We start from the raw sequence: 15,379 nt of genomic DNA, 5'->3' as shown, positions 1-15,379 counted from the left end.
TTTTCCCTAAAGCTGACTGGAAGTGTCTGGAAATATAAAATCTGAGAGATAAATCTCATTTTGACCACCCAGTCTAACAAACAACAAACACTGACATGACATACCATGGCTGAGAGTCTATGTTATGGGACCTTCTGTGACTGCCACAACTGTAGTGTCACAGTAAAGGCTGTGAATTGCTGTTATGAAAACATTTGCTGTAACTTGCATAATTAAATGAAACTGCCAGCAAAGCTTTCTAAAATACTTAGAAGATGACACACAAATAAATACATTTCAAAGTGTGTATTATGTTCCAGAATTTGTTTTGCAATGGATTGCACTGCACAGTGTCAAAGATGACTTATTTTGCTGCTTGATTTCCTACATAATAATATCATTGTCAAGTAAATTGATACAAGTTTATAATAAAATAACCTTCAATTTAATGATATTTTAAAAGTATAGTGCTTTGAATTTATTAAAAAGTAGAAGATACAATTTCAGCCACCTAAAAATTCTGCTTCAGGCAAATCAGAAAAGGACACACTAGACATAAATTAGTGCTCATTAGCAGAAATGTGTCCAAGAGTGTTGCAAGTGGCCTTATAGGAGAGCCTCGAAGAAAGAAAATTTTGGTAGAGTAGGTGATTGTTCTTAATGAAAAAGGGACACGTCAACGCTGACGAATGGCTAGAGGGAAGCTGCAGAAGCTGCTGTAGGAGCTGATTTTGTGCAAAAATATAGGCTGGCTAAGTGTGAGCCTCAAAGATGAAGAAAATTATGCTGAACTTGCAGAAGCAGGATCAAAATTTTGAATAGAAGTTTGACAATTCAGTGAATAGTCAACTTAAAGTTCTTAAGAGTCTTAAAGTAAAAGTAACAGTGAAATTTCTAAAAGTCGTTCCACAGAACTGTCTGTCAAATCCATAGATGCACATGGTATAACTGGCTTCTTTCTGTACATGAACATGCAGAGATATATAAAAGCTCTTTATTCAGGGAAATTAACTCTGTGATAGAGTCCACAAATCACACTAATCAAATCCTCTCCATTAACACACTCAAAATCAAAAGATGGAATAAAATTGGACTAATCACATTGGAAAAATGACTATGTCAGATAGCAATCTTCTACCTTTTTTATTTCTGCCTTCTAGCACTTAAAATTTCCATGCATAAAGTGTTTAAAGAAAGGCCACCCTTGATAGTTGAAGACAATAAATGAAATAAAAAGGAAAAAAAACGATCAACAGGGAAGAACATCTTAATGGCTTGTTAAATATCATCAAAATGCAGCTTATTCCCTCTAGTGTAGTAGTGATGCCTGCAAAGCTTGTAAGGGTAGTTACTTACATCAAATAACTTCTCTATATACATTTCCTCATTGACCTTTTCTCGAAGTATATCCTGGTTCTGTCGAACAAACATGATGTAGGTATCTGCTAAATCCATCCCTGGTTTCTGTGGAAACATAGAGCAAGGGAAGGGAAAGAGAAAGACCATGCAACAGCTGAGACATAAGAAGTTATACTTAGTCTTAATGAAAACTGAGATTATGTTAGAATGTTTCCATATGTATTGACAGCATGTAGTAAATCTGCTATGAATTTTGAGTTACTTAGCAAGTTCAAAAGAATTCACTATTTATTACAATTTATGAATGCTTGGAGTCATAAATCTGCTCTGCCATATGTGATCCAAGAAAGAAGTTTTGGTTCTTGTATCAATGGCAAACCAGGACATTTTCCCCTTTGTCTTTAGCAAGGCTATCACAACTACCCCATCTTCAAGGTCCAGATCCTGCTATCATCACACTCAGAAAAGGGTTAAAAAATGTCAAGCAGTTCCTTTTTCATTCAGTCATTTTTGTTGCCATCTGCTTTCAATATACAGCTGAACTTTGTGTTTGATGTTAGTTTCTATTAATTCTCATTCAAAGTTCAAGCATTTCACTAAAAGCAAATGAGTGAGATTGGCACAAAAACATTAGGATGAGAGTAGACCTGTAGCCCCATTTTACTGAAACAGTTGCACAGGCACAGTCAGCTCAGAGAATGACTAGGAAACAAGAAAGGACTAAAATATTTCCCTTCTTGCACCAATCCATGCGGGATTCTGCGGGAATGCTGGAGTAGGCACATTTTTAATACCATACTCTTAAACAGGTCAAGAAAGGCTGCCCAAATGTCAGGTCAGCTAGGTGGTTACTGTAGCTGTGCTTTCCTGCCCAGCTGGGACTTCTGGACCTCTCTGTGCACAAAATGTTATTTCACACTAAACCCTCACCCTGTCAGCCTGCAATGTCCTCTTTCCTGGTAGCATATACAGAGTGGGTCTGAATTCACCTTTCTCTATAGGAGGAACCAAGAACAAACACAAGCACTTTGGAAAGACTTCCATGTCAGCATGTTTGCAAAAGTATCTGTTGCTCCCGCATAACAGCTTTTGTTGTTGCTTGTTTTCTCAGTTCACGGCACGCAAACGAAGGTGAAGTTTTATAGCAAACGTCTTCACAGTAAGCTCTAGCACAATGTGAATTATAAAGGATTTGGGATGACAGCCTGGTTTAACAATTCTAGCATCTCCAAATCTCACACCCAACAATTTAACGTGTCTTGTGCATTTATATTGATAATTTCATTTATAAATCTTATCATGTACTACCGACATGAAACTCTTAAGAGGTAACTGAGACAATTTATATTTATGGCTGAATTACAAACCTTGATCATAAGCACAGAAATAAAAATGTACAGTAACCATAGATAAAATAACTCTGTTAGAGATAAATGGATTTCATTCAATTAAAAAAAAAAAGTGCCTTTTTCTCTAAAAGTTGATGGAGATGTTTCTAAATGAAACTAAATCGAAACGAAGGAGATTTAAAACTGAAAGTTACACAGAGTCCCTATAGACACTCATTTGTGAAAGTACAGAAGAAAGCCAACAGTTAAAACAGTTATAGGAAATTTATAGAAATTGGGCTAGTTTTAATTTGGAGAGAAAATGGGGAAATTCTCTGAAATTTCAGAGGTGGGTGAAGGAGATAATCTAATAAATGAAAGGTTTATTTATGGTTCTTGGAGATACATATTCAAATCTAAAATGAATCTTCCACTGAATGCTAAAACCTGCTGGTTCTCTGGTTCATGCATTTTTTTTTTTCCTTTAGTTCAATTCTTTTAGTTAAATAAAACAATGTTTGTCTTGCAGACAGTCAAAGCTAGAAAAATAACATTTCTCATCAGCGTTAACTCTCCCCTTATCTCTGAGCTGTTTACCTAGTCTTGAAGCTGTGACATATGGGAATTTCACACCTAGTGAATATATTTTCATGTATCTTGTGGCACGGGAGTGTAATCATTAAAAGAATATACACAAGTAAGAGTAACTGCAACAGCTGGTGACATTTACCAATTAGAATTACAGTTCTTTAAAACACTTCATCCTTCTTTAATGTGTGCAGGATAATTATCTTTGAAATCAATGTGGAAAAAAAAAATTAATTTTCCCTTTAAACACTGTCTTTCTACAGTAGAAATATGTCTGGGTAAGGAAGATTACCAATATTGCAACAGTATGACTTTCTCTTTTTAAAAACTCACCAAAATCACTGCAAACTAACCATCTTTGCTTATGGTGTGTGAAACAGAATAAACATGGAACGAGCCAACATCATATCAAACTGTTTGTTGTCTCTCTATACAGCATGCACTGAGTTTGTTGTCTCTGAACACATGAAAGAGGAAAAGAAAGCTATTATAAGTGCCAAAGCACCAAAGCAGGTGTAGCACCATACATTTTTTTTATTTTTTTCCACAGGGTTTATGTATTAGAAACAAACCTCTGATTACAAGACCCTGTCATTGTTTTATTTCATGTATTAAGCTTCAGAATAAAAGACATAGACGAACGTACAATACCAATCATAATAAAAAAGCAATTGGGTCTACCTTAAAATGCAAGCTCATACAAACTGAGATATATTTTAAGTAACAGTCACACACGAATTTAATTACAAATACCAGACAAACCTGAAGACTCCACTTCTGTGCTCAAAACATAAAATTTTACTCCCCTGTATGTCAGGCAGAGCATTTGCAGGAACCAATGGGAGAAAGAGATTTTCACAGCTTTAGGAGAAAAATGTAGCTTGGTATATTTATCTGAGTAAGCATAAAAAGGCATTCAGTCTGAAAACTTCCCCAAGGAAAAAAAAAAGTGTTTTTTTATGATGGATAAAAAGTTATTGTAGGTTTGTTTTATTCAGAACAAGCAGACAAGATGTTTTGCCTATCTGAAAATGAAAGAGAACCAAACAAAGAGATGAATGGAGAAACCAGAAGCACAAAGACATCAAATAAAATACCAGGAAATGAAGAGTTGTAAATTGGGTTACTTTGTCGCTGGTTACACAAGTAACTGAATACACTGGCAAGTGAATGAGTTTAAACAAGGGTGTAGGCTTCGGCACATTCTTTTTTAGGGTTAATCACTAGTTAACCTGGTGAGATGAACATGCTGTTTGGGAAAAAAAAAAATCCTTCTTAATTATATACTGCAAGTGCTCTTACTTCCTGCTGCTCCACCTAATCCCACAGGTGCGGGTTGTCTCTTCTGCTCTGCACTGGTGGGAGGGCCCAGATCACCACTCACTTTTTCACAGCAATGAATTTAGATAAAAGAGAAACAACTTTTCACCATTAAACAGAGAAACACTGTCATAATGTCTACTTAAAGTGAGGGAAATTTTAAAATACTTCATTCCCGTTTCAAAGATGATGTAGAAACTCTATTAGGACTGCCACGTGCGGGGGCCACTGGTAATGGGATGTCTGGTCAAAAGCAATGCTGCATGGCCTTGAGTTCCACATATTCACTTGCTGTGCTGCTGGAAGGTTTGCAACAAGTTGAACACTGCCACTAGCATCAGCTTCTCCCTATAGCACAGATACGCTTACGTCTCTGCACAGCTTTTCACAATGCACCCGTTTGTCATGAATCTCAGTAAAAACCATGTAAGTATCTGCATGGTGTTTATTCTCACTTTGGCATTTGTCACAGAACATTTCTTAACATCACAGCATTTTAAGCATACCTGGATTCTTGATATTATTCAGAAAAATGCAGTCTTACAGAGCTGCTACCCTGTCAAAGCATTCATTTTTCAAAGATGAGAGCAGATGCTAAAGGCTAACTACATAACAACTAACTTCTTCCTATTTTGTATGTGCTCTCCTCTCTGCCCCCTTCCCCTCCCCTGCTGGAGAGAGGCGTTTCAACTGCAGCGCGGGTGGAACAATGAAATGAAAAGGAGTGATGAGCTGGAGGGGGCCATTGTGAGAAACATAGGAGCTCCTTATTAAGTGTCCACCACCTAATGAAAGAGCATGCTGGAAAATTTCCCTGCCTGAAATTTCTTCTCTAAATACTCGAGGGTCATAACTCAAGCCTTTGAATCATAGAACAAGATATCACTAAAATATTTTTGGAATGAAAGCTACTTGTATTCATGACTGGATCCTCACTCTTCATTTCTTACGTACCAAAACACCTAAGCCATGAAGGAAAGTTTGTACAATTAGTTCATTTTAAAGGCAGCATTTTATTCTTACATGGTTATGAAAAAATACTATTTTGCTTAAATGAAAAAGATGTTATGCAGTTTCCTTGCCTGTAATGCATCTTCTAGTAGATTAAAAAACAACCTTGGCAAAGGCTAAGCTGTGTATTTTATAAGAGAACAGTTGTGCAGTTGTGCTGCAATTCTACAAGCATTTACGCAAACACTTTTTCATATAAATGCAGTTCCACTGAAATCAAAGGGCAACACAGGCGTGAGAGGGCTTGCACCCTGTTTGCAGATCTGCTGCAGATCTTTGCAATTCTGTGGTGCAAAAGATCTTCACTATGCTACAGCTACTATGACAAAATCTGATGACTCTGAAACTGCTTTCCCACTTCCAACAAACAATTCTGTTCTACTATGTTATTTTAACTTTCTGTCTGATTAGCATTTGTTCTCCTGATCTCCATTTAACAAATAGTTCAGGAGCACCACTGACTTAAAAAAGATGATGCAGAGCATTTCCTCTTGTTCTATTCCAGTAGCTTGTTTTCTATGGATTGAAAGCAGAAGGATGGTTCCCAGGTTTGGGTGTACAAAGGAGGAGGAAGATAAGAGAAGCATGAGGATGAGGACTATTTTGTGTTCTTTATTTGTAAACAGAGGTCTCCAAGGAAATCCTGATTAAAAAAGGAATGATACAGTATGGCCACATCTTAATAAAGACTGATTTCCCAAAAAAGTTGCTTACTTCTCAAAATCAGTTGAATAGGTAATGCAACAGAAGTGTTGTATTTGGAAATGGAGGTATCTGGAAGGTCCCAGTGTGTATCTGCCTGGTAGGAGGCAGAGTTCCTACTTTGGCCTCTGCAGGACCCCATAAGTCAAATGCTGGCACATGTGTGAGGCCCCTTTTCATACCTTTGATCCCTGCATAAAGGCAACAGCAGAGTAAGAGGGCTGGCATTGTGCAAGTTGTGCACTGCTGTCAGTCCTGGCTCCTTCAAATGGCCTCTGTGCACTTGGTATGACAGGTGGCCTACATGGAGTGCGGGAGGATTAGGTTCCTTCTATGCCCTCTAAATGACTGGCATAGATTACTGGCTCCTACAAAGGGATTTAAACATACCTTTCTGAACAAAAAGAAGTATATAAATATGCATGTAACTGGATGCTCAATTTGTATAAGTAATTGCTCTGGTTGGTTATATTTGTAAATGAGGCAAACGTGTACAGAAATGACAAGTTAGACATACAATTCTTTGTGTGCAAAACTGACTTACATGATGAGAAACTAAACACAATGAAATTATCTACACAATTCAGAGATAACAATAATTTGAGATTGATGTACATTTTTTCCCTCAGTTTTGCTGCATTCTTTCCCTTTTCTCATTAATTAACTGGCTATGTGAACAGAACACTAAAGAAAGAAAAAATAGGTTTTAGTTCTGTATCTCCTAATGATTGCTTGGACTTTAAGAGGAACTAAAATACTTATTTGGGTGAGGTTTTCTTTTGGTTTGTTTGTTTTTAAAGTGCACTAAATAAGTTCCTGCATTCTCAAGATCAAAGCACAGCATTAACAAGAGAAAAATTGCATCACTGATGTACTACTAATATTTCTAATGTTTGTGCTGTTTTCCTCTAAATGTTTGGTTTTCTTTCATGAGCCCAATGACCACAACTTCTTCCATTTCAGAGAACAGCATATTGTAACAATTACCAATAAAAATAGCAAAATAGCAACTAGATTTTTTCATTATTATTTTTATGAAAACATAAATTATCATTGACACTACTTTTCTTAGTCTGGGTTATTTTGCACTGTCCCTAATATTTCCATAGGTGTTAACAGATCCCTATGTGCTGTGGTTGAAGAAAGCATTGGGAATTTCTTATGACTGTGCACGTACCAAATCTTAAAAGAGCATTCTGAGAAATTGAGCCTTATGTTGAATGCTTTCTTAAACAGGTTAAAATCAAAAGATGACATTTAGTTTTGGATGGAGTTATTCACAGTTCTCTGAAAAGATTAATGAACAGAAGGGTAGATGGTGACACTGACCATGTAAGCAAAATGCAAGTCTGAGTCCACATTTCCCGGTCCAGCCCTGAGAAGATGAAGAATGCCATCTGCTGAGTGTGTGTTCTTATGTCCCACAACTTAATATCTGAGTTGCCTATCAATACTAGAATTATTAGAATTAACCTTCTCCTCAAAATGACCAAGAACCATTCAAGAATGTCCTTCTTCTTTCTTAATCCTTTACTTTTAATTTTTATCTTTCCCTCTCATCCTATCTCTAAAACATTCTGCTCAGTACTCTCTTCATTTTCTCCTATTATCTCCTTCGTAAATATAATATTTCACTATAAAAGAGCATATTTTCCACGCTTTGCCAAATATTCACCATAGAATCAAAGACGAAAATTCTGATGAATTCATGCACATACTTTAAAAAAAACAGCCCAAACCCAAACAATAGCCTTTTTGCCTCTTAACCACTTCTCTTCATGATCTACCATGTGATCAGCAGTCTAGATGCCAAAACCCCAAAGACAATGCTGAGGTGACCCACCGATGTCTTCAAATGGAGGCATGGAGGCAGAATGCAGTCATCTAAAAAAGTGCAATTTTGGATATTTTTGAAACTATATCAAATGAGAGGGTTGCATTCTGGGGTACCTCTAAGTCTTTTATCACTGCACGGAATTGAATTTCAGACACAGACTAATATTTTTAGAACTATTCAGTCCTGGGCCTACTGTGATCCTCTTTGATACTCTTTCATACCTGCAGCTATATGATAGGGAAGGGCAGGAGGAGATAGAACTGCTGAAAGAACTTTTGGCAACCATACAGTCCAGAATGTCTGGGGTTCATCCATTCAGTAATTGTATTTATGTAACATCATTAACATTATTTCAATTATTTTTCCTGTGCTTGGAAAATAAGATTATCTTAGAATCACACTGAAATCCAAGAGAACAGACACTTTTGAAAGAACAAAGAATATTTTTGACAGTGATACTGACAGTATTTGTGCTTTTCAAAAGAAAAATATTTTACTCTGAGGAAAATATTCTCATAGTTGCATTTTAATTTTATGTATAAAATAGCTCCAAGAGCAATCCTTTTAGTTTTTATTCACACCACATGAATACCACATAATCAGTGGCAGATCAAACAGAAGTTTAACAAGCAAGGGATTAAATAAGCAAGGTTGGGTTCCACAGTAAAAAATGATGCTTTTACTTGTTGCTTATCCTCTACAGTTGAGCACTTTGTCCAAATGATGGAAGGACTCCTACAAAAGAGTATCTAGGTTATAATCCTCACTCTTCCACAACTGAAAAAGTGCATTGAGAATAACCTTTCTAAGCTTTGCTTTGAGAGTTATTCGTTGCTTAAGGGAAATGAAATGCCCTCTGAGGTTTGTAGTGGCTGTTTAAAGACTGTGTGCAAAGCTGTAATGAATCTCTGTAAGAAAGCAAAATGTCAACAAAAAAAGTGTGAGTCAACAAAAGCGCCTTTTTTTTTGTAATTATTATTAACAATAGGCAAAAAAAAAAAAAAAAAGGTTAGTACTTACAGGAACGTCAACATATTTTGCAGCTGCTTTCACCTTTAGAAAATGAAAAATAAAACAACACACAGTAAGGGCTTACTACTACAGATTGTGCACAAGTTTAGAATTATGCACAGAATGAACAAAACCACTGTGAATTCGAACACCTACCGTGAATGAAACTAACGATGAGAAGAAGGTGCCTTCGTCATATCTTGACAATTTGGACAGCACACCTTCTAACACTGAAACAACCTGGAGGAAAAGCATAGAGCAAAAGCCAAATGCACAATTGAGAAGTAAATATTTTGAATGAGACAGTGAGTTTTTCTCCTCAGACTTCCATTGTTCAACATGGCAAACTGCCAATTTGATCATTTTTCTGCTCACAAAATGCTGAAATCATGGAAGGCATTCATTTTTCAGATCACTTTCTGACCACATTGGTAGATATCACTGTTTAACGAGTGCAGAAATAAAAACCAACTGGCATTTCCTCTCAAGGTGAGCCTGTTAACACATACCTCTTTGCCTTCCTTGCACTGCATGGTTAAATACAGGAGTATGTATATCTAACACGTATTCTGGGTAGGAAGTGTTATTTTCTAGGACCTCAGTTTCTAGGATCATAGCTTCAGAGATGATGGAGCACAACTGTTAAAACCTATTATGTCAACATCACGTTCCTCTTATCTTCGTTATTGAAAATAAACCCAACACCAGTTTCATCCAGCAGTGTCATAGCACTAGTGTTTTCTGTCAGTTTGTCTCCAGTAACAGCGACAGCTCCTGGATGTGCATGGCCAGTATGGGGCATGAGAACAGAGGCCCTACATCTCTGCTATGGCAGGGTCTTTTCGCCTGTGATTCCACCTGCGACTCTCAAGTAACATGCAAAGGCCATTTTGCCAGAATTTATTTCTGACTCCATTGTTCACAATTATTCATTATTTTCATTGAATTAATTGTAGCCTTAATATTTAAAGTGCCTAAATTAGCATTAAAACATGTTCCTCCGTGACATAAGTCTCTTACAGAGTATGACAAAGTATCTGCCAGCCATTGTATGTGTCCACATTTATTTTACACATACAAATTGCCTTCCAGTTTGTATAAAGATCGTTTTAAAAGTCATCCCTTGCTCCAATACAGTCATTCCAACAACCATGAGTATCATTTTATGAGTGTGAGGACAGAACAAAATTCCATCTGGCATGCTGTTAATGGGCACTGTAACAGTGTCACAACAGTGTCACCTCCAGAGGAACTGAGATCATCACTTTACAATAAGCCCTGCTCTTAACAGTTCAAGGAGCAGGAGCAAGTGCAAGCCTACATTTGTCATTTATCAATCTAACCTGTCATATTACAGCGATTAATTAAGACACTAGTATGTCAGCACCAATCAAGGAATTAAACCACTTCATGAGCTACCAGAGAGAACGTGGTTGTTTCTGCACTCCATGCACAGTTTAATTAGAGTCCCCTTATTAGATCAAATGCCATCTCTCTGCCTTGCTGTTCTGTGCCTGCAGAAGCTGCTGCTCATGCGTTGCAGACTCCCATACTCATTTTATCTGAGTGGTAAGGATGCCGTCTGCCCAAGGGTGTTCAGTCACATTGTGCAAATATCCACTGTGTGGAAGGGTTACAAAAAACATCATGTACACATTGCCAACAAATGGTTCCAACACAAGTGGGATAGAAATGGTTCCAATACAAGTGGGACACAAAAAATCAGGAATTTAAACACCACAGTGTCAAGGATATCCATTTAAATGAAAGACATAGTTATGAAGCTGGAAACTTCTTTTCTGAGCTCTCACTGTACAGATTTGTGAAGCTTTAAGAGCATCTGATTCTCTGAACTGGTTATTCTAAGACACACTGTGCTTTGTTCCACTGTTTAGTGCTGTTCTCTTATTTGTTAAATGCTTTAGCTCTGTAAGTCTTACACATAAAAGTCACAGTTTCATCTTTTCTAAGTAGAATCTCACTGCAGTGTTCTTTTCATTTTCTTAAATTACTTGCAGCTAAAAACAAATATGGAAACATTTACTCCACTGGAACATAATACTGAGGCAAATAATACGGAGGCAAAGGCCAAACAGTAATGAAAATAGCTGAAAAATAATGAACATGCAGGAATATAATGCACATTTTTTCCCAGCCAAAAGAGAGTGAAGCATCAGCCTTACTCTGCACCTTCAGAGGCTTTCTGCTTTGGAACAGAAGCAATCAGGATGTCAGTGGCAGTTCACATCACAAGTTAGGAGAGCCTGGTTAAGCTCCTAATGGCCTATGACACAGAATATTTGCTTCCTGTTCTTTCAACCTCTTGTAACAGTGTATGTGATAACTAATAATGTATATCCCTCTTCACTGATGGCAATTGTCCGTAGAATTTGTATCTATGTCTAGAACGAATATGATTATTTTCCTCTTTCAATAATATCATATACATTAAAAAACATTTCAAGGATTGACTTCTAATGGTGTGATTTGCTTTCACTTAATTTCCTCCTCTGCATTTTCAATAATTCTAAAAAACCTGACAGGTTGCATATAAATCTCAGTGCTGTCAATGTGAACAATTTGGTGCTATGTTTACTTTAATAAGCACTTTACAGAAAACAGTTTTACATTTTTTACACATTTATCAACCATGCTTAAACTTCTATAACAATCCGAAAAAAACTCCCTCTCCAACTCATGTACAGGAGAAGGTCACTCCTAAAAGAGATTCTTGCTCCCTCTCACCCCCTGCCAGCAAGCTGTAACTAACAAAAACAAAGGCATAAGGAAAATATGAGCATGGTCTTAATTTTTCTCTCCAACTCACAATTTATAAATGCAAGGCTAATTTCTCCTCTGAAAAATCAGATATTTCTGTGTAGTTTGCAATACACAGACAGCAAAACATCTTATAAAATGTTTATGTTCTCTAGTCATTATTTGCCATGTCCTTCAGACTGAAAGCCTTTTCTTCTACATTAAGCACTTAAGACTTTTACTGGAGTGCTACAGTAACACAAGATGTTATTTAAATTTTCTTGAAATATTCAAGTATTTATACCATGCCAAAACATGTTTCCTTTTGACATAAAAAAAAAAATCTGCAAAGGCAATTACAGGAAATAACAACTTATAATACACTTCTAAGTTAAATGGTTTGTGAAGCAAAATTAAAAAGTTACATTCTGGATGTTGTTCAGCTTTATATACAAAATTATTTAAATACTATCTGATGATGGAGAGAAAGTTTTCATTAAACAAAAAGTAAAACATGGTGTTATCTGGGACAATACTGACATAATCAGGTCTTACTGGTTTTATCTGATCAGCAGTTGCACAGACATTTTTCACCTACCAGTTAATAAAATTTAATTTTGTAAATGTGACATTATTTGGATGACAATGCGTTACAAATTGTGTTGTTGTTTCCTCCCCTCCAACTGTACTGTAAGCCTGTATGACACTAAAAGACACTTCGGAAGTTCAGCAATTAGAAATATATTTCTTACTTTTTAAATTAATTAAAATCTGAATTGTTTTACCTTTGAAACAAGGAGTGAAATAATTTCTTTCACAGTCTCTTCAACCAAGTCATCTATTTTTGAATGGTATTGTTGCTGTTTTTCAAAAGATAAAGAAGCATTAGCATGTACATGAACACACACTTTTATCATAAGTCATAATCGGTGTGAAGCTGATAACACTGCCAGATCAGATTTACTTAAAATTATCATTTTGAACATCAGAAGAACAAACCCTTGAAAACGATCCACCCAATCAACACTTTCTTATGTTGTGTGTTGAAAATTTTCCCATGTATACTGTTGAGTTAAGCAGCTAATGGGGTTATTATTTAGATGAATTGAGTTCTTATTCTTATTCAGGCGAAGGAATGTGAAGGATACTTTTTGTCTTCCCCTATATAATTAAGGTGGCCATGTATTTTTTCTAAAGGGTTGGTTTAGCTGCAGAAGCAAAAAGACTAGAATAAGATTTAATTAATAGAGCATTTCATGTCTGACAACTCTCATTCATAAGTTATTTTAAATGTCCTCTAGAAATGAAACGAACTTCAATTGTTCATCCTAAAAGAGCCTTTCTGTTAGCACAGTGAGCTGCAGCTTATATAAGTCTTACAATATGCTCAAGCAAGGGCAAAATTAAAATTTCATCAACAAAGCAGAATAGATGGTAACAAATTAATAGGCCATAGAAGGCATAATAAAACAGACTTCATTTTCCATAGTCTCTTTCTTTCACTTTTTCATACAGAAAGTGCCTTTAAGTAAATGCTTTTAAAATAAATCTGAAAGACTTTTAGATAATACTACAGAGTTCCCTCCTGAAATTAACAGAAACTAGGGACCCCATTTTTTCAAGGAGGCACATCAATTTAAACAGTAATTCTTCCTTTAGAAACGTTTATCTGACAGCAAAGATTGTCCCCAATAGCCACTTCACAGAAAATGTGACTTGTAAAGACTAACCCTGCCTTCATAGTTCAAGGCTACTTGGAACAGCTAACAGCATAATGCTCGGAGTAAAAGTACTGGGGTCAGTACAAACATTAGCCTAACTTAGCAGCTGCTAGATGAATAGTCTGCAGAGTTTTCAAAGGCTATTTTTTATCTGCCTTAGAGTTGCCATACAAATCAAAACATTAAATCCGTTCAGCTTAATAGATTTAGGAATAATTTTCTAAACAATACATTTCCTAAAATTGCATTTAAACTAAGAGAGAACATAACTATGAAATGTGCTTATCCATGCACATTTATCTGTTCCATGTACCAACTACTGTTCCCAATGTATGTTAAGTTTTGCTTTTAACATCTTCTCTATAGTTTAAAAATAGTTGGAAAACATGAATACAGATTTCAGACAATATTAGCACGCATCTCAGAAGAGTGAAAAAATGTATTAAATACATTAAAGAACTTTTCATGGTTCCATTATATTAAACTTCATTATCAGAAAAGTTCATGATTAGAAAAATTAAGAAACAATTTGAATTATTCAAAAATAACAAAAAGCTTCCAAGATTATGAAGTTTCTTTAGAAATTAGATTTGAATTTTTATTTTAATCTGAGTTTCATTTCTTTTTTTTTTTTTCCCAAGACTTATTTTGCAAACCATGCGATCAAAACCTTTTTTTATCCCAATCCTCCTCGGTGTCAACTTCCAGCAATACAGACTCTCTTGACAAAGCAAAACTTCAGCTCCTCACAGAAGATTATCAGACTGCAGGTGGTTGCCTTTAGGAAGATGGCAAATGCTGTAGAATTCACTATGGAGTTATGTGAGCTGACAAGGTTATATGCACAACCCCAAAATCAGAAACAGAAGGACTGTTTTTTCTACTTCTGCCACGCTTGCTCAGTGAAGCAAGCTTCACTCCTTTCCCAAATTCATTTATTTATGGATGGTTGTGTCCTTACGTTCTTCTGCTGGCTGATGTGATCACAGTCCACACATAGTCTGAATCTAGACAACTCCTACAGCTAAATGACTTGAACGCATGTTGTGGGGTCTTTCAGCACAATCCCAAAATCTCTTAAGGATCTTGGGAAAATGTAAAATGCAGCTCTGCCCTTAAGTTACTCCAGTAAAATACGAACAGCTGCACCTATAGGAGGTACCTGAGAAAAAACAACGCTTAGTGACAAAGCGTGTAATGGATTGTAACCAAAAATGACTTTCTGTTGAGAACAACCTGTCTGGTCTTCCAAACAAGTCTCCATGCCCCTAGTAACAGACCCAGTACTGTTGTTTGGAAGGAGACAAAGTATTTTAACACCTTCTGACAACTATACTTTTGGGAACATAAGTGTTTGTTCCTAAATCCTGCGGTGATCAGCTGAGAACTGTAACTTGCTCAGCTCTGCAATATATTCAGTGTTTTCCTCCATTCAACCTCGCTGTGTCTCAATATTGGACTGGGCTTTTTGAATTTCTTGTGTTTTTTAAAAATTTAGTTTAATTCTGTTTCTTTTGTTTGTTTTAAAGTTGGATGGCTCAGAGTTTGGAAAATAAATTCTGTGTGATCATCTGAACCAAAATTATTATCAACATAACAATACTATCTGTATATTAAATTACTTCTGTACTTCTGCTATCAAATCAGCTATAATCCTCTACTACTTATGCAGTTAAATTACCTTGATCTTTGAATTTTATGAACTGAAAGTGCTTTAGAAACAAAGCTCATCAAATTAAAGCCCAATTTTCCCTGCCTTTTTTTTT

At 36.1% G+C, this 15,379-nt stretch overlaps 1 protein-coding gene across 9 annotated transcripts in view; it reads right to left on the bottom strand.

Moving 5' to 3' along the window:
- CADPS2 (calcium dependent secretion activator 2) overlaps positions 1 to 15,379 on the bottom strand; it is a 239,584-nt gene that overhangs the window by 22,492 nt on the left and 201,713 nt on the right. For all 9 annotated transcript variants that reach the window (XM_031553158.1, XM_031553160.1, XM_031553159.1 and 6 more), the window contains 4 exons: positions 12,678 to 12,752; positions 9,292 to 9,375; positions 9,145 to 9,177; positions 1,336 to 1,443 (listed from right to left, as the gene is read on the bottom strand). In XM_031553158.1, the coding sequence (XP_031409018.1) occupies positions 1,336 to 1,443; positions 9,145 to 9,177; positions 9,292 to 9,375; positions 12,678 to 12,752 (300 nt within the window). The remainder of the gene's footprint in view (positions 1 to 1,335; positions 1,444 to 9,144; positions 9,178 to 9,291; positions 9,376 to 12,677; positions 12,753 to 15,379) is intronic.

This window comes from Meleagris gallopavo, chromosome 1 (assembly GCF_000146605.3).
Source record: "Meleagris gallopavo isolate NT-WF06-2002-E0010 breed Aviagen turkey brand Nicholas breeding stock chromosome 1, Turkey_5.1, whole genome shotgun sequence".
Taxonomy (NCBI): Eukaryota; Metazoa; Chordata; class Aves; order Galliformes; family Phasianidae; genus Meleagris; species Meleagris gallopavo.
This window is presented reverse-complemented; position numbering and strand designations above follow the sequence as displayed.